This window comes from Macaca mulatta, chromosome 3 (assembly GCF_049350105.2).
Source record: "Macaca mulatta isolate MMU2019108-1 chromosome 3, T2T-MMU8v2.0, whole genome shotgun sequence".
Classification (NCBI taxonomy): Eukaryota; Metazoa; Chordata; class Mammalia; order Primates; family Cercopithecidae; genus Macaca; species Macaca mulatta.
The window spans coordinates 171,916,016-171,938,148 of record NC_133408.1 but is presented as its reverse complement, the minus strand read 5'-3'; the positions used below and the strand labels follow the sequence as shown (position 1 = coordinate 171,938,148).

The following is a 22,133-nucleotide window of genomic DNA, read 5'->3' as shown; positions in this document are numbered from 1 at the left end:
CGCATGTTCAGCTCCCCACAGGCCCCTCAGGCTAGGTGAGGACAGTCTGGTAGGGGCCAAAGGGAGGCAGAAAGGTATGGGGTGGGCAGATTCTGGCTCAGGGGTCAGGAAGACTGATTCCAGCTCCAGCTCCAGCTTTGTTTGACTTAAACATCCAACTTCCAATGGCAGGTGGGGAGGGCAGAGGCTCTGGCTCTGCAGCTGGACCAACTGGGAAGGTCAACCATTCTGTGCCCCAGTGTCCTCTATCCACAGGGAAATCGTAGTGCTCCTTCCCAGGGCGTCACACAAATATTTACCAACTGACATGGCAGGAGCACTGTCCCATCAGAGCAGTCATTGGCTGGGATGCTGTGCTTGGCTGCTAGCCCTGAATATCAGCTCTGCCTACCCCATAGGACAGCCACAAAGGGTAAAAGGGCCATGCTAATAAGAAGCATTTAGAGCCATGTCTGGCCCAGCGTTTAGGCACCACATGTTCTTGCTATTATTATATTACCTTTTCTTTATCAAATGATGGGTTTGGACCAGGTTGTGAATGGGCCAGCCTGTTTTTCTTTTCACCATAGAAACCTAAACTGAAAGTAGGTGTAGATGCCCAGTATACAGAATAGATGGAAGCAGGACCTTCTCTAATTAAAGGTTGGGGGGCCTGGAACCCCTCTAGGAGCCCCACAAAACTACACATTCTCCAAAGGAGCTCCATGGCATCCCCAGAGTTCCACAGAGCAAACCGTGGGACCTGACCTCAAAAAACCCTGCTTGCTTTAACACATTCCTGTTTTGCAATCCATGCATGACATGACAGGAGACACTTTGGGGATCTAGGCTGGTGGAATTTTAGGGTCTATTGGTCTGCTTATGGCAGCTGTGAGTCTAAAGCTTAGCTCTCTTTGGGGCCCCAAGTAAGAAGGCATCCAGCCCTCCCAGACAAAAATGAGTTGCTCTAGCCCTGGGACTCTACTTTTGCCTCTTGTGACAGAGCTGTCCCTGTCTTTACCAGACAGAGCTGTCCCTGTCTTTATCACTCGGTGGCCTAATCCCTCCATCCTCTCTTTCCCCTCTGGGGAAGCAGAGTAAATAGGTGAAATCATGTGTGAAGCTTCCATTAAGCCCATAAAATGATTTTAAGCATCTCCTATGTGCAAGGGAATGTGTTACTCATTAGACACGGTGGAGTCAAAAATCAATGCAACACAAAGACTCAATCCTTACCCTCCAAGAGTTGATGGCCCACGGACTAGTAGAGGAGCCAGACAGGTAATGGTGAGATGGCCAGGACTTTCCCAGAGATTTCAACCAAGAGATTCACGGGAGAAGGGCCCAGGGTGACCAGCTCTTCCTTGGTCAAGCAGGTAGTCAGGTGGTGGAAAGAAGAAATGGTGCTCTGGAGGGAGGGATGGCTTGTGGGGAAAGTGTGGCCTATTCATGGCCAAAGCAACAAACCTGCGTTTGGGGCAGTGGTCATCGACACCGTGAAGGGCATAGCCTGTATGGAGAGGCATTTGAGTTTTTGGAAAAAGGAACCATGTTGAGCTTTTAAGCAATCAGGAGCTCCTATAAAATTGCCTTGGTTTCCTGGGGTAAAGGTAAGGGGTGGGGTTGCCAACCACGGAGGAGCCATCATAGTGAGCAAGCAGCCTCAGTCACTTCCTCATGAGGCAAGGTCCAGGTGGCTTCTCAGCAGCAGAGACCCAGAGTCCATTTGAATACAAACCTAATCTTTTGTTTGCCCCAATTCTTAGGTCTCTCTACACAAGCCCTCTACTCCAGACCTTATCATTCCCTCTTTTGAAAAGGAGGATATTATCCCATGGAGATGGAGGAGGGCTAATTTGGCCTTGGGGGACCAGGGTTGTCAGCTACATATGGGAAAGGAAGGAAACCAGAGACCATTAGCTTCCTGAGGTCTTGGGGAGTAAAGGGATAGATGTGCATAAGATCTGCCCTTGCTGCGCATTTCATGGTGGTTTCTCTTAATACTAAAAATGTTTTGCTAGATCCTAGAGAGTCAGGCCCTCTGCTTTGGGCTCATCCAGGTGCTTAGATTTGTGCCTCCCTTCCTCTGTGCCCAGGTGCCTGTCCTGCGTGGAGAGTCCATACCGCTGCCACTGGTGTAAATACCGGCATGTCTGCACCCATGACCCCAAGACTTGCTCCTTCCAGGAAGGCCGAGTAAAGCTGCCCGAGGTAGGTCCCTGGCAGCCAGAGTGGTGAGTGCCTCTTGTTTTGAGCATGGGACACAGAAGAGAGACATTCCCTTAAGAGGAGAAACCAAAGGAAAACCGTGCAGGACCACCCCCTTCCTCCTGGCTCTTAAGGGTCCACTTTATAAAAGCAGGAAATATGCCAAACTCTGTGCTGGGACTGTGGGTTCTGGATCAGCCCTGGAGGTTCTGTTATAGACAAAGGTGTATTCCAGGTCATTCCAGCAAGAAGGATCCTCCACACACCAGATGGGTCCTAGAAAGATTCCAAAGAGATGGGTGTGTTGGTGTGTCGTAGAAATAATTGTGGGTACACAGCAGGACTGTGTCCAGACTCCTCAGCTATTCCTCAGGGCACTGTTGACAGAGGAGAACTGAGACCCCCAAAGAGGGCAAGTTGAGTAAAAGGGAGAGAGATGAGAATAAAAAAATGGTCAACTTGTGAGCTAGAGCAGTGGTTTTCAAAGCATGGTTCCCAGACTAGCAGAATCTGCATCAGCTGAGAACTTGCTAGAAATACAGAGTCTTCTGTTCCAGCCTAGGCCAACTGAATGAGAAGCTCCGGGGACAGAGTACAGCAACTTGGGCTTCAACAGGCCCTTTGGGCTTCAACAGGCCCTCCCTGTGGTTCTGATGCTCGGACCAGGTTGAAGAATCACTGAGATACTGTAGGCTAAAATGTGACCTTTCTATTTCCTCTGAAGTTTTTTTCTTCTTGAACATTCATCATCACTGCACCAAAAATACTTTCTGCCTATGCTGTTATCTCTCTTAGAATGTCAGAGTGTGGGCAAGGACTTCAGGGATAACAGGTATACCTCTGGAAAAGTCTGTTGTTCAAACATGACGGTGTTTCTTGCACTCTCTCAGCCAGCACTGGACGCAGCAGGCTCCAGCACCTTCACCTCCACCCCTAGTCTTGGGTGTATCTTTCAGACCCCTTTACACACCACACAGGTGTCATGACCATGTGGCCAGCACCACAGCTGTGAGAGAAGGGACCTGTCCAGGTGCAAGAAGCATAGGGGATTTGGTGGGGGGAGGGGGAAGGAGGGGCATTGAGAGAACATACAGGCCCATCAAATGCCCTCCCCATTCCAGACTCTTACCCCACTAAGAATCCTACCTTTGGCCAAACCCTCATGGCAGGAGAGAAGCTCTCTTTTATCTGAGGCTGAAAGGGAAGGTCAATGTACAACCCATGCTAACACCTGCTGCATAGGGCTCCCCTAGCACGGTGGGTGTGACTGCATTGTGCTTAGCCATCAGAAAATCCAGACCCAAATCCCATTTTTCCCAAGTCTTGATGGCTGAGCAGGAGTTCTATAGGTGGACAGTAAGAAAGGTGATTCATTTTAGAAGTAAAAGCAAGGAGTGGAGATGTTGTCAAGGGAGAGGATGGTCATGATTGAGTAACAGACAAGGGGAGCAAACAAGAAAGAAAGAGTAGAAATTGGAAAACCTTCATTAAGATAATGAAATGACTAGGGACCTTTGGAAGGCTCCACATAGCTCAAATGTTTTGATTGCATTTTATTCTTGGGCCTCTTTGCTAGATAAAACCTTTGCTAGATACACTAGTCTGGAAAGCTGGTGAGAGGCTGAAAACCTTTGTCTCAGCTCCCATGAAGTTCCTTACAAGTTTCAGACAGAAACAAGAAGAGATTATGAAAGCCTCAGACAAAAGACCAACTGCCTCTCCATGGGAATCTGTTCATGCCTGGAAATGGCTACTATGGATTCACAGTCAGGAAAAGAGACCCTGTCCCTTTATAGGGAAAGGGAGGAGAGTGGTTGCATCTTGGATTTTACGTAGGAGTGTGAATCTCATACTTATGTGTCAGTTCTCTACTTTAAAAAAGACGACATGGATATAAAGGTAATAAGAGCGATGTGAGTCAGACAGCAAGGTAATGTCCTTGATAAAAGGCTGTACAGTCTCATCAGCCTGGCTGGGCCTGTCTTGGGGTGTGGTTTCATGAGCAGAAGGACTGGTTGACCCACCAAGGTTGGGGACAGGGATGTGAAAAGAATCCTTTTCTTGTTCTGGTCTGAAACCTGCAAATAATTTGATGGGAGTTAAGACAAAGTGGTTCTCAGCTTCTCTCCAGCTTTCCAGACTGCCGTGTTTGGCAGAGGTTCTATGTGCGGACAGGCCCAAGAGTAAACTGAAAGCAAAAACAATTGAGCTAGCTGGTGGATTCTGAAGGCCTCTAATCATTTAATTATCTTGCAGGAAGCTTTTGAATTTCTGCTTTTTTTTTCTTGTTTGCTCTTCTTGTACCAAATTTCTTTCTTTTAAGTATAGAAGAGGAGCCTCCTTCTGTTGCTCAGAAAGAGGGAAAAAGAACCAGAAGAGAATAAAATAAGGCCAGGCATGGTAACCCCAGCACTTCGGGAGGCCAAGGTATGAGGATCACTTGAGCCCAGGAGTTCAAGACCAGTCTGGACAACATAGTAAACTCTCCCCAGTAGAAAAATATTTTTATTTTTTTCTATAAAAAGTAAAAATAAGTAGGTATGTAAGCTGAGCATGGTGTTGCATGTCTGTAGTCCCAGCTACTTGAGAGGCTGAGATGGGAGGATTGCTTGAGCCTGGGAGATTGAGGCTACAGTGAGCCACGAGCAAGCCACTACACTCTAGCCTGGGCAACAGAGCAAGATCCTGTATCCAAAAAAAAAAGTGGGTGGGGGAAGAAGAATAAAATAAGAGCCCACCGTGTTTCCCAGGGCAATGCAGAGATTTTAGAGGAATGATGGCTTCAAGTACCCAGACTCCAAGCCAGTTGGGACACCCCTCAACACCTGACACAAGCAAAGACTGCCACAGATTCACAGCATCTCAGAGGATGGGACGCCAGGGCCCCAGAGAAAGGAACTAGTCTGGAGGAAATGGCCCAGAGAAGGATATGGAGCTGTATGTACTAAGCTCTTGCTGCCACACCGACATCCTCTCCGTTTCCCATGAGCCATGGTATGGTGAGCCTGGCAGGCCATGGCAGGGAGCGGCTCTGAGGTAGTCTGGAATCGCCCATGCCTCCTTTATCACATGGAATACATTTTGGCTCCTCTTTACCTTGGATGTTTATTTATTCTAAGAAAAGGAAGCTCTCCTGGGGTGCTTCTGGTCCAGGCTTGGAGGTTGCATTCTACCCAGCTCAATCCCAGGGCCATTTTGAATGTGAGCATAGAGGTGAACCAGAGTTGGCCACCTGGTGATGGTGGTTGTAGCATCTTCCTAGTGAATGTGGCAAAGGGGAAACAAGTAAAGAAGTATGTGTGGACTACTGACTGACTCCAGCCACTTGGGGTCAGTGAAAGGAGGTCATTGTCCTCAGAACTCAAAAGACAGTTCCTGGCTGCTAGTGTAAATATGAGGATTTTTTTTATGTTGTTGTTTGATTGTTTGCTCTAATTTTACATTCTACATGTATTTATTTTAGCAATGTACAGTCATGGGCTGCTTATTGTTGGGGATACCCTCTGAGAAATGTGTCATTAGGCAATTTTGTCATTGTGCGAACATCATAGGGTGTACTTACACAAACCTACGTGCTGTAGCTTACTGCACACCTAGGCTCCATGGCCTAGCCTATTGATCCTAGGCTACACACCTGTGCAGCAGGTAACTGTACTGAATACTGCAGCCAATTATAACACAATGGCAAGTATTCGGGTATCTAAACACATCTGAACATAGAAAAAGCATGGTAAAATTACAATATTATAATCTTATGAGACTTCTGTCCTATATATAGTTTGTCATTGACCGAAGCATGCTTATGTGGAACATTACCATATATGTTTCTGGGAAGAGATAGTAGCAGGAGTTAGGGGTAAAAAGAAAACTACCCAATTAAATGGTGATTTTGTGGAAGCCTCCAGACACCTGTGTGCTGTCACTACTCTAGGGGAAGAGCTTACTCACAGCATGATACTCTGAAGTTTTGTTATGATTTAACTGTTCATTCTTCATTACCCTAAGCATTTCAGCCATACTCAAGGCATTGTGAGAGGTTTAAAGGTGAAGAAGATCTATGGAGATCTATGTTTAGAGATCTGTAAAATGAGGCCATTGGTCTACATCATCTCTAAAGTTCTGTCATTGTAAGTAGAAAGAAGCTGGAAAGTCCCCAAGATAAATCCATGCCCAAAAAGTGGTCAGGGGGCTGGCAATTATAGGGTGACTGTCAAGTCAAGGCTTAGGTCAACCATCTTTACCTAACAGGGTGACCCATACCCTCAGGACCTGCAGTTCCACTGAACATCCAGCCCAAGGCCCACCCTTTTGGAATGAAGGTGTACCCAGGCCCTGGTGACTCTTCTGGAAATCTCTGGGGTTTTCATTTCCTTTTACCCTTTGAGTGAGCGGATGCAGACAGTGTCCTTTTGTTAGCTAAGAGTAAGGCTGACAGGTGGCTTTTCATCTACCCGGCACCATCTTGCATCTCAGGAATGCTTTCATCTGTGTGTCTTCCATTTCAACAGTAGCTTTGTTGACTATCAGGGATATTGAATTACCTTTTTTTTCCCCCCTGAACAAAGAATGCATTCAGGTGAAGTTATTGGTCTGGAACAGAGAGCTAGTCAATCGTTGTTGTTATTATATTAATGGCAAGTATTCCACTATAATTACAATTATTAGAAATAGAATGCCCAATAACATATGCTGTTTATGGTAACTATATTCCAGTTACAAGGAATGATTTTGTTTCAACTAATGATGGCATTGTGATAACAGCCCTGGGCCTTCAGATCAGCTGCCAGAGCCTTGGGTAGCCATTAACAAAGCCATGCCCACCCCTCTACTGAGCAGCAGCAGCCACTGGTCCCCAGGTGGCTTCAGAATCCATCCCCAGCTCCTCCACAGGCCAACCTGGACCTCCCATCAGGCACACACACTTAATGATGATGCTTGAGGAACAAAGGTGAACTTCCTTGCAAAAGCAAATCCATTGGCAAGAATTTGTCCCTGATGGACTATTTTGTTGTTTTTTCTCATCTAAACTGAAAAGCAAAGTGAGCTGCTACTGAAGCTGTATTCTCTGGGCACCAGACTAGAGAGGCTTTGCAAGGAGGGTGAAGCACATCTGGCCCCCAGGTGTGCAGGCTCGCCGAGGAGGCTCCCAGGAACGCCTCTCCTCTTGAAGTTCAACCAGCCTGCCTACTCCAGAGAATAGTTGTAAGATCAGAGGAGGCAAAATGAATTCTATTTGATTTGCAAAACTGTGTTTGAAAGCTTCTCCCAACATCCCCTAATACCCCAACACCCCTGAAAAGAAACTCAGAGCCAGGATGAAATCTGGTATCAAAAGGATCAAGTCTTCTCCAGGACTGAAGACCCAACAAGACCGAGAAAGTCCTAGCTCATGGGCTGCTGCTTGCCCCTGGTACTGAAATAAGCCCCATGCCCTGAAACAGGAGCAGAGCACGGGCATTGACCTACTGACTGGACTCTGGAGGGAAATCACCAATCCACTTTGTTAGCAATTCTGCTTCCCTTCTTGCAGGGAAGGCATTCCTGGGATCCAACCCAAGGGAACAAAACCACACCTGCCGTGCCTTTCACCCTCCTGTGAAAAAAAAAAAAAAAAAAGCAAATCCAGCTACAGAACATGCTCCCCACCCATGCACCACCCCCACTCCAGGTATTCAATTACTGGGTTGCCATTCCTCCAGACAACTGCACTTTCCATCAATCTTGCCTGCCCCTCCCCGCTTCAGGTTATGGGTATTTCCTTTTTATATTATTACTTTGCTCTCTCTATAAACCAGCCTGTCGTAGATCACACTAATGGCATTATAAACTTGGGGAACAGCAAGAAAATATATGATGCGTTACATTTTTGTATTGGGCACCGTGGTTCTGAGAAGGTGAGTATAAATTTGGGGGGTTGGTTGGGGTTAGGGCTGGCTTGTCTTTGGGACTAATGAAGGCTGAGGTGACTTGGACGGAGGAGAGGTGACCTGTAAATCATTTATTCCTTAGCTGCCCACCAGGTCCCTGTTCTTCCCTAGAGCTCTATTTTCCCCAGTCTTGCTGTAACAATAGGAGAATTAGAGCCCTCATTTTGTAAACACACTGAGGGCTATAAATTCAAGGGCCTATCACCCCCATCTGCAGGCAGCACCAGCCCTGAAGGCAGCCTTTTCTCTCCCAGCTAGGCTGCATTCTTTATGTCCTTGTTCAATTATTTAAATATGCAATGAAGCCTCTGTATAAAGCAGTCACTAACGTGCTGGACATGGTGGATAGAAAGTCATCATTCTCGCTTTTATACTTTGACTTCGTGTTCCTGTCCTCTGCAATTAGCAGTGCGATTTGTATTTTGTGTGCGTATCAGTGGAGACCAAAATTTTCATGGGGCTGGACAGTTGACCTTCGTCACCTCCTGAATGCCAGGCCTTTAAAGGTGTGCTTGTGCCTCGAGCCACTGCCACTTCCCATCCCCCACCCCCCTGCATTCTTAGAACTGCAGAATGTAGCCACAGGCAAAACAGCCTCCAAGGGAGTCGGGTTCTTCTGGCATGCATGTGTCTCCAAAGAATCTCGTTAAATACAGGTGTTTTCCATCCTCCAAAAGCTGGCCCTTTCAAATGGTAGTTTAGAGAAATGGCCTCCTTCAAAAGAGAAGGGCAGTATGTTTTTGAGGAGTTTTGGATGGAAGCTGGATAATCATCTGTGGATAAAGGTATGGTATGGTGATTGGGTGAAAATACTGTGCTCATCATTGTCATGGGCACTGAGTGAGGTAAATAGTGTCCTTAGTGTCTTTATCTAGAACACGGGAGTGATCTGTGTGTGTGTGTGTGTGTGTGTGTGTGTGTGTGTCTGAAACAATATAGTACACGGAAAATATGTGGAAGGGGATGGAGGTAGTGGAATTGACACTGAATTGAATGCTTGTACCAAGTTAACCATGTCAATTAGAATCGCAGCAGTATCCCATGCTGCCTGTCAGAGCTAGTTACTCAACTGGACAACCATACCAGGTTGCAACATACCAATTATTAAAATATTAAAACAGGTCCCTGCTGATAGGTGAAGAGCCACCCCTCAGAGGCCCACTTCCCCCATACCTCCAGTATTCATTCATTGGCTCATTGAATGCCACATTTTGAGCCAGTTTTGCAGGTATTATTATCCCCGTTTTAGAGGTGGGAAAACTGAGCTTCAAAAGATCTATATATAGATCATATAATTCTATATCCCAGATTATCAACTGGGTTATTAATAGAACTGGGACTAAAAGGAAAACAAACTGTTCTTCTCTATACTTAACATAACAGCAAATGCATGGGGCTTTTTTCTATACCAAGCAATTCTTCAATCCTCGGTGCTACCCAAGAAACCACTTGGGTAGCCTAGAACTCAATTCATTTCTGACACTACCTGCCCAGAGTGAGCATTGGATCTCACAAGTTAAAGGGCTCAGTCCCACAAGACTGTCCCCACTTCAGATGCCAATTGCAAGTCTGAGGTTGTCCCCTGCAGTTCTGACCCACCAGTTATAAGTCAGGGGCTCCCACAATCCCCTCCTCAGATTGGATAATTTGTTATAACAGGTCACAAAACTTGGGGAAACATTTACTTACATTTACTAGTTTCTTTTAAAGGGTGTTGCAAAGGATACAGATAAACAGCTGGATGCAGCAGTGCCTAGAGCAAGGTGTAGGAAGGGGCACAGAACTTCCTTGTCCTCTCTGGGCACCACTCCCTCAACATCGCCACCTGTTCACCCCTGGGGAAGCACTCCAAACCCCTTCACTTAGGGTGTTGATGGAGGCTGCTTTATGTAGACAGTTGAACTCAGTCACCAGCCCCTCTCCCTTCCCCAGAGGAGAGGGCTAAAGTGCCACCCTGTAATTACATGTGTGGATCCTCTGGCAACATACCCCCATCCCCAGGAGTCACCTCATGAACATAAACTCAGGTATAGTGGAAAAGGGCTTACTGTGAATAACAAAAGATGCTCCTTTTCCCCCAGCCATTCAGAAAACTCCAAAGGTTTTAGAAGCACCGTGCCAGCAGCCAGAGGAAGAGAACCAATATATATTTCTGATGTCACAATATTCCAGGGACTACACAATTCATCGAATCCAAACCAACCTCTTCATTTTATGGGTAAAGAGACCCAGAGGGTTTGAGGGGTTTGCCCAAGGCCAAATGGCTGGCAGATCTCCTGTCTCAGGACACATGGAATGTGCAACTTTACGATGTCACTTCCCAGAAGCGGAGGCTGCTGTTCGGGGAGCAGTGGCCAGAACTGGGACCTCCCTGCCAGTCCCCCTTGTGTTTGGGACACTTACAGCTATTTAAGTTAGGCAGACTTATCCTAAGATGTGAAGCCCAGAGGACTGGAATAAGTTGGGTGGGAACTGCTGGGGTATTTGCCGAAAATTGCGTGGAGGCAGGATGCAAGGGAGATGGGTCTTTTGGAAATGAGGTGGGAAAAGGGAGCAGATGAGGGACAAGATGCAGCCTGGGTTGGGAGGAAAGGACAAACATTTGCTGAATGTCCACTCACTCTAGGCCAGATGCTTTATATGTGTTAGTTTATGGAATCCCCAAAATGGTCATTTGGAAGAGGAATTTTCAATCCCTATTCATTGTTAAGCCAAGCAATGATGACAGGACTTGTTCAAGACTCTGAAACTAGTGGGGAGGAGGGAGGCAGACTTACTCTCACAGTTACAGGATTCCCAGCCAGACTCCTGCTGGGTGATGAGCCTTCAAGGTGAAGACAAAGGTCTGGGTGCCCTGAGTCCCTGGGCCATGAAACAGGGCCTCAAGCTCGCGCCCTGGAGGAATATGAAAGTTTCTCTGAAGTTTCCCTGGAGTGTCAGATCTGTAGGTGATTTTGTATCTGGAATCTCAGCACAAGGCAGGTCAGGATCTGAGATGCTGGGGTGGGAGGAAGGGGCAGGGTGGTGGAAGTGGTCCCTTCATGCCTTGTTGCCTAGGGAGAAATTGCCATTTTACATTTCAATTAGGAGGGACACTGGGGTCAATCAGCAGCGCTACTAGAGGAAAATGTGCCCAGCCCAGCCCTGGGCCTCTCCAATTATTATTAATGAACTTACTCTCAGAGCTGCCAACCTTTTTATATGCAAACTAGGCCTTTATGGGGCTACTGATAATCAGGACTCATTAGAGAACTCATCACACGTCTCACTAAAAATCTTACAGGGGACGTGGGAGAGAGGCATTTGCTGCTGCCCATGTCCCGGACAAGAACAGTCCAGCCCCCAGGCAGGGTTCCAGCCCAGCTCCAGAGGGTTTCACAGCTCCAAGTCCCCTGGACTTCAGAGGGACCGTTGCTGACTGACCAGCCCATCCTGAGGTGGTCCTGCCCATTGGTGGGAACTTGCCTCTTTCATGAAGGGCGGAAACTTGGTGACTCAGGCAGTTGGCATCTGAGTTCTTCAGCTACCAGCTCGTCTGCTGATACTGAGCCCTTCTTTCTCTCCTTGCCTCAGTTTCTCCTTTGCAAAATAGATGGGGTCCATGAGGGTAGTCAGAGGATTCTGAGATTCCAGTACCCTCAGCGCCTCATTTCTGGGTGGCAACATGTGGATGCGGGAGGTTGAGGGAAGAGTTTCCAGGGCCTCCTGGCTCTCACTCCCAGTGCGACCAGACCCACCTCCCTCCAGGGATTGTGGCAGGAGGGAGAGTCAGGCTCCTTCCTGCTTCAGGGGAGGGGAAGCTGCCCAGGGCTCAGGCAGAGGGAGGGTGGAGTCAAGTGGAGCCTGGACTCAGAGCAACCCCACTCTCAAGGATCTGCTCTCCTGGTGCTGCCAATATCACTCTCCTCCTACTCCAGCTCTGATCTCCATCTTTTCCACAAATCGCTTCTTTCCTTTGTGTCTCACATTCCCACCTTGCTAGAGCAGGGGCTGAGGGAGCGGCTGTGGTAGGGGCACAGGATGGAGCTGCTAAGACTCTCCACAGGTGGCTACCTGGTGTCTCCAGAGACTCACACGCTGTAGAGCCTCAGACCACACGCAAGGTGAAGGCCAAGAGCAAGGCCCCTGTTCTCTTCCTGCTGGCCCACCTCCCTGCTGCTTCTCTTCATTGTTTTAGAATGGTGGCAAAACACACATATCATAACATTTACCGTCTGAACCGGTTTTAAGGATACGGTTCAATGGCATTAAGTACATTTCACATTGTTGTACAGCTGTCATCACCGTCCCCAACTGAGGTGGTGTTCCCGTCAAACAACTACCCATCCTGCCTCCCCTTAGACATCACCATTCTACTTTCTGTCTCTATGAAATTGACTGCTCAAGGGACCTCCTACAGGTGGAACCCTGCAGTATTTGCCTTTTTGTAGCTGGCTTATTTCACTTAGCATAACGTCCCCAAGCTTCATCCATGTTATAGCAGAGTTTCCTCCCTTTTCAAGGCTGAGTAATATTCCATTGTATGAATAGGTCACATTTTGTTTATCCATTCATTCCTCAGTGAACACCTGGGTTGCTTCTGCCTTTTGGCTGTTGCGAATGATGCTGTTGTGAATATGGGTGTGCAGATTTCTGAGTCTCTGTTTTCAGTTCCTCTGGGCATGTAAACCCAGGAGTGGAATTTCTGGATCTGCAGCTCCTCTTTTAGCTGCACTTCAGGATAAACGTGTGAGCAGCCTGTAGGGGCATGGGAGGAAGGATTAGTTTAATGGGCCTGGGACACTCCCATGAAGCAAGGCTCCACTGCTGGTCCATCTGTGGACCATGGTCTTGCTCCTCCAGCTTCTTCTCTGTCTCCTAGCTTCCCTTATAGCTTTCTCTCTCCCTTTCTTGCTTCCGTTTCCCCTGCCTCTCTTTCCCTCCTCTTTTCTTGTTGGATGATCAGAAAGCATAGAGGGAACAACCACTCCAAATCATGGAATCATGATGGGTTAACATGAACAGGGCCTTGGAGGCCCGCTCAACTAATAGATACGGAAATTGAGTTTCAAATGTGCTCAGAGTTCCAGAGCTCATCAGCAGCTCAGAGGTGCTAGAGCTAGCTGAAGCCTTCTCCCTCCAAGCCTAAGTCTTGTTATGGTGTAGCTCGTAATGGCACAGAGATATTTGGCTCATGTTTGCTCTGGGACCTGGGAGGGACAGCTGCCAGTTGCCTAACTACCTGGAACCCCTCCCTTCCACCATTCCTCAGTGGCTTCCTTTCTGCCTTACTCTGCTGAGGACAAGTGTTAAGGTGGGGGAGAGAAGCCTCTGCTGAGAGTTGGTGGTGAGCCCATGACAAAGCACCCTCACAAAGAACATGTGCGTCATGCTTTTGATGATCAACCTGCCCAGGAGCCATCTGTCTTGGCATGCCCCAGACAGTGCCACAGATGGAGGAATCTGGGGGATGGTGGGACCTGCCTAGCACAGGGGGTGCCCAGGCCATGCTTGTGTTATGGAAGGCCTCACGCCTGCCCACATCCATCGGCAGGAGCTACAATACTGACTCTCCTCCACCCAGCTCCTGAGAATACAGCAACACACCAGCTCCTACCACTCAACTGGGCAGAGCACCCACCCTCCTTCTTCTGACCTCCTTATGTCTCCAGTCCTCCCTAGACAAAGCCGATAGCCCCAGGAAAAAGGGGCCCAGTGATTCACTGTCTCCATCCTAAAGGCCATCTGGGCTCCTGTGGCTCCAGGGCTAAGTATGCCCATTGCTAGCATCTAGAAAGAGCTCAGAGTGTTTCTACTCTGAGAGGCATTTCTTTGGGGCCAGGACATCCTAAAGCTTGGTCAGAAGCTTCTGGATTTATAAAGCCTCTGGGGCCCATTCCAGAACATTCTCAAACATCAGATTCAGCCCACGTAGGGAAGGTCCTCCCAGCCCCTCTGCTGCAGTCAAGACTCACATTCCAGGGACAGAGTAGGGCCCAGGGCTTTGCCTCTCTGTGGAGATTCTCACATGGTCTATCCATCCCAATTCTTGACAGCCTAGAACTTAGCAGGCAAAGAGATCATCAGTCCGCAGTGGCGGGGGGGAGGCCTAGCCAGCAGAGGCAGTCTCTACTAGGGTAGAAGGGTGCCATGAGGAGGCTACAGGAGTGTCAGAGAATCTGGATTGCATAAGGAAGGTATTCATGGAACCCAAAGAGGGTGGGGACCACCTCAAGATATGACACTAGGACCCCAGATTCCTCAGTTTCATTTTTGTCCTCAGTGCATTGCCCACTGGGTAGGCACGAGCACCTCAGGGGTCACCTGTGGGTGTGTCCATAGAAGGGTGGAGACAGGGAACATCTGGATTATGTCTGCAGAGGTCCTTGCTCTTTTGGTTTCCTGGCTGCCCAGCCTGAGCCATGCCCTCTGTCCCCAGGACTGCCCCCAGCTGCTGCGAGTGGACAAGATCCTGGTGCCTGTGGAGGTGATCAAGCCTATCACGCTGAAGGCCAAGAACCTCCCCCAGCCCCAGTCTGGGCAGCGTGGCTACGAATGCATCCTCAACATCCAGGGCAGCGAGCAGCGGGTGCCCGCCCTGCGCTTCAACAGCTCCAGCGTACAGTGCCAGAACACCTCTGTGAGTCACCCAACCCTGCCCACCGCCAAACCAGGCCCCAGCCCCGCCCACATCACTGTCATTTTCTCGGAGCCAAATCAGCTCAGCCCTGCAGTCATTTCCTCAACATGCACAAAACTGCCACCTGCTTCCGCCATGCCTGCTGGCACATCCCAGCCCCACAACACCTGCCCCAGCCACGTGCTGGATTCTGAGGTCACCCAGGGCCCGGCCCTAGCTGTAAATGTTTTGTGATGATGGTTGTCCATGCAAGACAGGATTAGAAGGGATATTGGACTAGCCGTGGAGCTGTGAGCCCTGTTTGTGGGCAGATGCTGGGCTCCAGGAACCTTCATGTCCATCCTCTTTCCTAAGAAGCTCTGAAAGCCCTGCGCCCTGCCTTCTCAACAAGCCCCAAAGACATCCCACCACCTTCACATCTACAAAGAGGCTGTTTCTCAGCAGAGAAGGCTTCTGAGACAGACCAAGCATTGGCAGGAAGAACCAACAGAAGGGAAGAAGCTGGCCAGGAGCGTGCTGCTTAGATCGGCACAAACCCTGCCCAATGTGTAGCAAATCCACACTAAGCCCAAGCCCTGTCAATGAGTGGTCAGCAGCCCCCAGGCTGCCGACAGCTGTCTACCTCATTCCTAGGTACCCCACAGTGAACCCCACCTGTGTATCACCTTTCCTGCCCACTTCCCTTCGCACCTGCCATGTTGCCTTTCCAGCTACTGCTTTGGTCTCTCTCTCTCTGTCTTTCTGGGCTCCCTTCTTTGTGCCCAGATGCTCAGAGACAAACACTAGACACATAGATTCAGAACATTTTCAAGTCATAGAAACTTTAAAGTTTTTCTTCACTGCACAAAAGAGAAAGTGGAGGCCTGGAAGCAGGGGCAGATCTAGGTTTGTGGGGTGAGACATACCATTTGGAGACCTTCTTTAAGACCAAAATATAGTAAGTACAAAATTAGATACATAGGCCTTAAAAGGGGCTGTGTGTGCAAGTGTAGGCCCAGAAGCTGAAGCTCTATTCACTTTGGGGTAATGCATCCCAAAATGTGCCAGAAGGTAAGTGACTTGCTCAGGGTCACACAACTAGTGAGTGGCAGAGGTGGCCTGGATTTGAGGGCCCCTCCTGTGTCACACTGTTTCCCATATATTCTTCTAGTTGCTCCTGGGCACTTACATACAGTGTCTGTATTTGGAGATGTGATGTGTGACCAGGAAAGTCCCAGACAAAGGATTTCGTGGGACACCCCACTCTTCCTGCAGGAAGTAGTCCAGGGGGAAATGGAGCCCAGAGAATCCTACACACTTGCCCTAGGTCACTCAGCATTACAGGGATAGAACTGGTCGCTGCTCTCACAACCTCTGAAACCCCAGATGTTGTCCCCACGGCATCCCGTGTGCCCATCCCCCTCCTCCCCTGGCAGCCAACCTATTTTTCAGATTTTTGCAGCACTCCAGATTAAACCTGCAAGCAAAGGAGATATTAAACACCTCCTGTTTCCCCATAAATTCTCAGTTCAAGCAGATCAGCCCCAAGGGTTTGGCTCAAGTCATTCTCTCCAAAACAAGACGCTCCCTATAGAAAGAGACCTGCATCTGGGCCTCACATTTGACTCTGCAGAAGGCTGATGAGGATCTCAAACGGTGGGGAAAACAGCCTTGTTTCTTCAGAGAAGCTGCCCCAAGGATCTGGAGATGTCAGAAGGGTGGATAGAGCCTGTGGTCCTCAGATGGCTGTGCCTTCAGTTCCCCAAGAGAGGGACACAAGTGTCATAAAACTGGACCCCATGGCCTGGGCTTTGGTTGACTCCGTTAATAGACAAAGATACTTCAGACAACAGCGTGAGTTAAGTCTTCTAGACCCCTTGGTCGGAAGTTCTTTTGTGCCCTGGGGACTAACTTTAGCTTCCAAGAAGCTCGCTGGGACCCTCTGCCATTCTATTGACTGCCAGAATTGGAAGTAGATTGTGTTGAAATGTCCTCAGCATTTCCCAGGCCAAGAGCTGCCTGACCAAAATGAGTCCTTAGCCATCACAGGGAACTCCCCAAACATGGGTGCGAAATCAGAGCCTCCTGAGAACAAGAGCACAAACAGGGTCTCAGCAGCACCAGGAAGGTGAGTGCTGTCTCCTCCTTCATGGTGTCCCCATGGGGTACCTAGTGCTGGCATCCTCGTCGGCAGCCATGGGAAAAGGAAGGGAACGACTGGGCTCCAGTGTGCACACAGTCTGTTTGTCAGATGTTGAATCCTTGGACCTCAAGAAATCAGCAAGTGACATAGCTCCACCCCTGGGAATTTCACATCTGGAAGCCTGATATCCCAGGACACAGTGGTCAGTTCTACTTCCAGCCCCTGTTGGCACTGGAGCTGGAGGCCTGGAAGCTGCGGCTCCCTTCACCAAGGAGAGAACCTGAGACTGAAACTCCTGGCCCGTGCCCTGCCCCCAACTCGGGACCTGAGGAGGGCTCCCGCTATGCTCTGGCCCTCTGGAGTTCAGAGCTGCGGCTTCCCCATCCACCATGGGCCAGGTGTAGGTGCCCCCAGGTCACCGCTTCCAAAGCAGCGCAGCTGACTTTGCCTCCATGACTTTTTAATTTTGACACCATTAGTTGTATGAGAGGTGATTTCTCTACCATTTTAAAGTCTGAGAAAAAAAAGTGAGGCAACAGGAGGGATACCCCTCAGACAGTAGAATGTAGGAGGAGTCCCCTCTGCTTCCTAGGACCCACTGGAATCACATAGTTCTGGAGGGCTCAGCTCTGCCATTTCCCAGGAGCCTCTCTTTTCATGGGGGACAGTGGAATCCCAGTTTAAATGCTGGTCTGGGTCAGGTTGCTGCTTGCCATCAAGCGATTTCCATCAAACATCTTTGCGGTCATGATCGGAGCAACCCTCCCCCACCATAGTTACAGCAAACAGGGTACCATCAGGCAAGAATAGACCTGAGAGAGTATCTACTTAATCCTGTTACAGATGAGGTCTCCAAGGCCCAGAGAGGGCAAGTGACCATCTCCAGATCACATAGCAAGTAAGGCACAAATTGAGAACTTGAATCCAGTTTTATAACACAACCCCTAATCACAGGTTGAGAAAGAACAGCAGCGAAGGGCACTTTCTACCCCAGCTTTGGTGTTATTCCTGGGAGTATGGTCTGATCAGCCTCAAAGAGGATTGTGTGGAAGAAGAAATTGTTTCATTTCCTAAATCCATGAACAATCGAAACAGCATTGGACAAGGGATCTAACAAAGAAATCCATGAGTTTGTGATGGCAGAAGGAGGTGGGTGATAAATTAGTCTCAGAGGAGAGCAGAGAAAAAAGAAGAAAATTCAGTGTGGGAGTGACACTGGGCTGGGGTGGTGGAGCCACTTCCAACCCCATTATGCGGGGACAGGCCTTGAGCCAATGGCTGCAGCCCCCAGGGGCTGGTGGGAGGAGGACAGAGCGGACTCACAGGTAGCAGTTGAGGGGAAGCAACTGTGGGTATTCGTGGCCTGCTTTAGACCAAGGCTCTAGGAAAATGTCAAGTGCTGCTAATAATAGTGCATGGCCACCAGCTCTCAGAGGCTGCCAATCACACCAGTGAGTGGGCTGCAAAGGGCATCTGGCTGGCTGAAGTGCTGGTCGTGAGGGCCGGAGCCAGGCCCAGCTTCCGCGGACTCATGCTGGCCTCTGGTTTTCTCTTGGCACCTTCATTTACCACGTGCAAAACCGGAATAGGGGAGCAATAGGAAGAGAACTTGCCCCCTTTCTACTTTACTGGGACACAGCTGAAAAGGGGTCAGCAGAGCCCTCTGCACTAGAGATGGACACAGGGTACATACCAGCTTCTTATGTAGCATTAGGTTGTTGAGATTTGTTTGCCCAAATGGCAGAACTTTCCGGCAAAATATCTTAGATCTCGGGACAAGGGACTGGCTGGAAGAAAGAATGTCTCAGTTATATCAAGGTCTCATTTTTGCTTTAGAAGTAGAAGCTGAGGTTCACACTTTCCCAAGGTAATGGGGAAAGTCATCCATTAGCCCGGCATGGTGTGCCAGACCTTGATTGAGACACTTAACCTCCCAGCCTCCAGGAGCCTGGAGCCTGTCCTCCCCGGGCTCTGAGCTTTGTGCAGATTAACTGCCCGCTGATTACAGAGAGCTATATAAATGCTAAGTGGAGTGGAGATGGGGGGATCCTGGGGGATGGGAGCCTGCGGTCCAGGCTCCCAGCTGTCTACAGAGGCAGAGAGGCTCCGTCTGCCATGCCCACCCCTTTCCCCTACCCTGCCCCAGGCACGTTGCAGGTCATCCACAGGAGAGAGAGCCTCCAGGAACAATGGAAACTTCCCTAGAGACAGAGGGGGGTTTGGGGGAGCACATGGGGTTAATGATTTCTCTAATATTTCATAGTTGTGATCCCAGCATTGGGGGAGAGAAAGAAATGCCCAGCATATGTGATCCTAATGTCTTTTTTATTTTTAATTTCTTCAAAGAGAAAATTCATGCTTGCACACATGCACACACACACATACCAGAGCACAGAAGCATTCTCATATGCATACATCCCATACATATTAAGGGTCTGGCACAGAAACACTCAATGCATGGCTGCTATTATTTTTCTGCACAAACATAAACATAGGCAACATGAATATAGTTTTGCATAGCATCCCCAACTGTATGCACATAGACTAAAACACAAAATCACATTTGAGTGCTTAGACTATATGACAGATCCTATGCTCAGAGCATGCTGTGCTTGATCTTGAATCCTTACCCCAATCCAAGGAGATGTGAACTGCTTTGAATTCCCACTTTACCAATGGGGAAACTAAGACTTGGATTATCTGCTCACTTCACACAGCTGGTCACTGGCAGAACCACTTTGTGGAACTGTGTGTGTCTGTGTGTCTATGTGCGTGTGCATTTATGGACACAGATAACATGGAGATGTGTGCTAACCTCTCAAGTCAGCATGCACATAAACACGTTTGTGTACACAGATGCTCACATGCATACGTATGTAGGATTCTTTGCCTTCCTCTCTGTGGGATGTCAGGTCCTTCCTGAGAGGGGGCTTGAGGATTTATTGATCTTTGGCTAACACACTCCTGGTCACCACCTGCTGCTTCCACTTTGTGTCTTGGCCAGACCCAGGCCTGAAAGCAGAAGCCAGGCTCCCATCCTGACATAGCCACTGCCAGTATCCCTCCTAAAGGTCAGAGCTCTGCCCGCCCCAGCACTGCCTCCAGGTGATCAAATGGTGCTCAGCTTCGGGTGGAACAGCCAGCCCTGCCCAGAGTCGTCCAGACAGCAGTTTGAAGTCTGTTGGGATCACCTTTCCCCACTGGGACCTTCAAGGAGAGAGATGGGAAGGATGGGAAGAAACTGAATGTGGCTGGAGGAGGGAATTGGAAGCCTGGAAGTTCTCTCTCTGTCTCTCTCTGTCTCTCTCTCTCTCTCTCTCTCTCTCTCTCTCTCTCTCTCTCTCTCTCACACACACACACACACACACACACACACACACACACACACACACACCCCGAAGGAGGGAGGAAGGGAGGGAGGTCATCCCCCTCTTATACCCTTCTCCCTCCACAGGGGCAGTCCATCTACCTCCCTACTTCTAACAGACTACAGAGATTCTCTAACTCTTTAATCAGCACCGGAATCACAGGGTAGTTCTCAAAATGCTCCCCATCTCCAGAGGTTCCAGTCTGGCAGATCTGGGATGGGCCCTGGAATCTGCATTTTAGTAGGCCCCCTGGGTGGTTCTGATGAAGGAGTCCATAGACCACACTAAGAAGCACCAGTCTAAAGTAGAAGAGGTTTTCAGGAAACATAGGACCACCCAGCCCGACCCAGCTGCAGAGACAACCTGTGGGGAGTTGATGATTGAGTTCTGTGATGATCAGTCTCCACTGTGGTTTCTGCAGGGCTAGGAAACTTTGCTTTACTCTGTGAGCTTGGACCCTGGCCCTGGCCCCAGAGCCATTGTTCACAAGACAGATTCAACGAGGGGGATGCAGTGCATCCATTGTGGGACAAACAACAAACGTGGCTCTCTGGCCACAGCACACGTCGCCAGGGAGGGAGTTAGAACTCTGGACACTAGGGCAGGGCCCGAAGTGACTGGAGGCATGTCCTCCTGCGGTTGCTGTATGAGGGCAACATCAAGTCACAGTCTGTTCTCATGGGAGCGCATTCCGTAACTCAGGAATTTAGGGTGATTTCCTGCATTGAGGAGTATAACGTCTCCTTTAGAAGCTCCTACAAACAGGGTGCAGACCTGTCCCTGCCCAGAGGCAGAGGTGTGAACAGTAGCCCTCTGAGGTTCTTCTCAGATGTGTTTTCCCATGTCCTGTGGCCACCCTCCCTCTCCATGAAGGTGCCATGGCCAACTTGGAGGAGGGAGCCTCAGCAGCCTCCCGTAATATCAGTCAACATCCCCCTAGTGAAGCCCTCCAAATTTTTAATTCAAATCTAATTTGAATTAAAAGAGCCCATGGGTTCTGCAAACATAACTTCAAACCTGGTCCTCTGGACTAACCTCTTTCAACAAATTGCCAGACCTCAGCCCCTCCTATGCAGAAAATCTGTCCCAATTCCATTCCTCCATCCCGCCCCATGTGGCGAGCAGAGTCGGGTGGAATAATGAGAAAATCACCAGGTAGGTGTTGGAAATTGCTGCCCAGGGTGGGCTCTAAGTTCCTCTGCTAACCCTCTTTCTCTGGGGACTGAGACGGGTCTGCTATGGGAAGGCAGACTAGGGGCCATCATGCCTGGGGACTGTCCCCTCCACCAGCATCTTCAAGCCAGCACTTCCCTCTTCTCTCCACCCTTCACCTCCTATCTCTTAGCAGGGGAACAGGACCCTGAGGGGCCCTCCAAGGACAGGAGCACAACAGGAATCTGTGTGTGAGCCTGGCTTTGAGCTGGTGACTACCTGCAGCATCCAGGCCCAGATTCCCATATTTGCCCTCCAGGGTCCTCAGGATTTCCCCCTCACCAACAAGCTCCCATCTAGTCCTCTTTTCTCTTAACTTCTAGCCTCTCATCCCCCTAAGGTGTAGCTCCCTCATTTCTTAGTCTCTGCAACCACCACCTTGCCTGGGAAGTGATCTCCCCTCCCCAGGTCTTTGGAAAAGCATCCACCTATCCTGGACATTTCCTGGAAATTAGAGTTCCCCAACCTAATTGCAGACTTGGGAGGGCCTAGGGACCAGGGTTTCCCTGGGCAGCCCGAGAGGAAGTGGACTCTTCCCTCAGTTTTACCTCTCAGGAAAGCGGGGTGGGAACAGGCCTCCTGCCTGAGACCCACAGGAGATGACCTAGTGGCTTGCTCCCATCTGCTCCTTGAGCTGGCACCCACAGGGGCATGCTTGGAGGCCTGGCCCACCCTTGTGTTATCTTCCACTCCCTCTA

The 22,133-nt window shown here is 49.3% G+C and overlaps 1 protein-coding gene across 1 annotated transcript in view; it reads left to right on the top strand.

Annotated features, from left to right (window-relative positions):
• PLXNA4 (plexin A4) overlaps nt 1-22,133 on the top strand; it is a 446,344-nt gene that overhangs the window by 347,856 nt on the left and 76,355 nt on the right. Inside the window, exons 9-10 of the mRNA XM_015134941.3 lie at nt 2,076-2,190; nt 14,533-14,733. Of these exons, the coding sequence (XP_014990427.1) occupies nt 2,076-2,190; nt 14,533-14,733 (316 nt within the window). The remainder of the gene's footprint in view (nt 1-2,075; nt 2,191-14,532; nt 14,734-22,133) is intronic.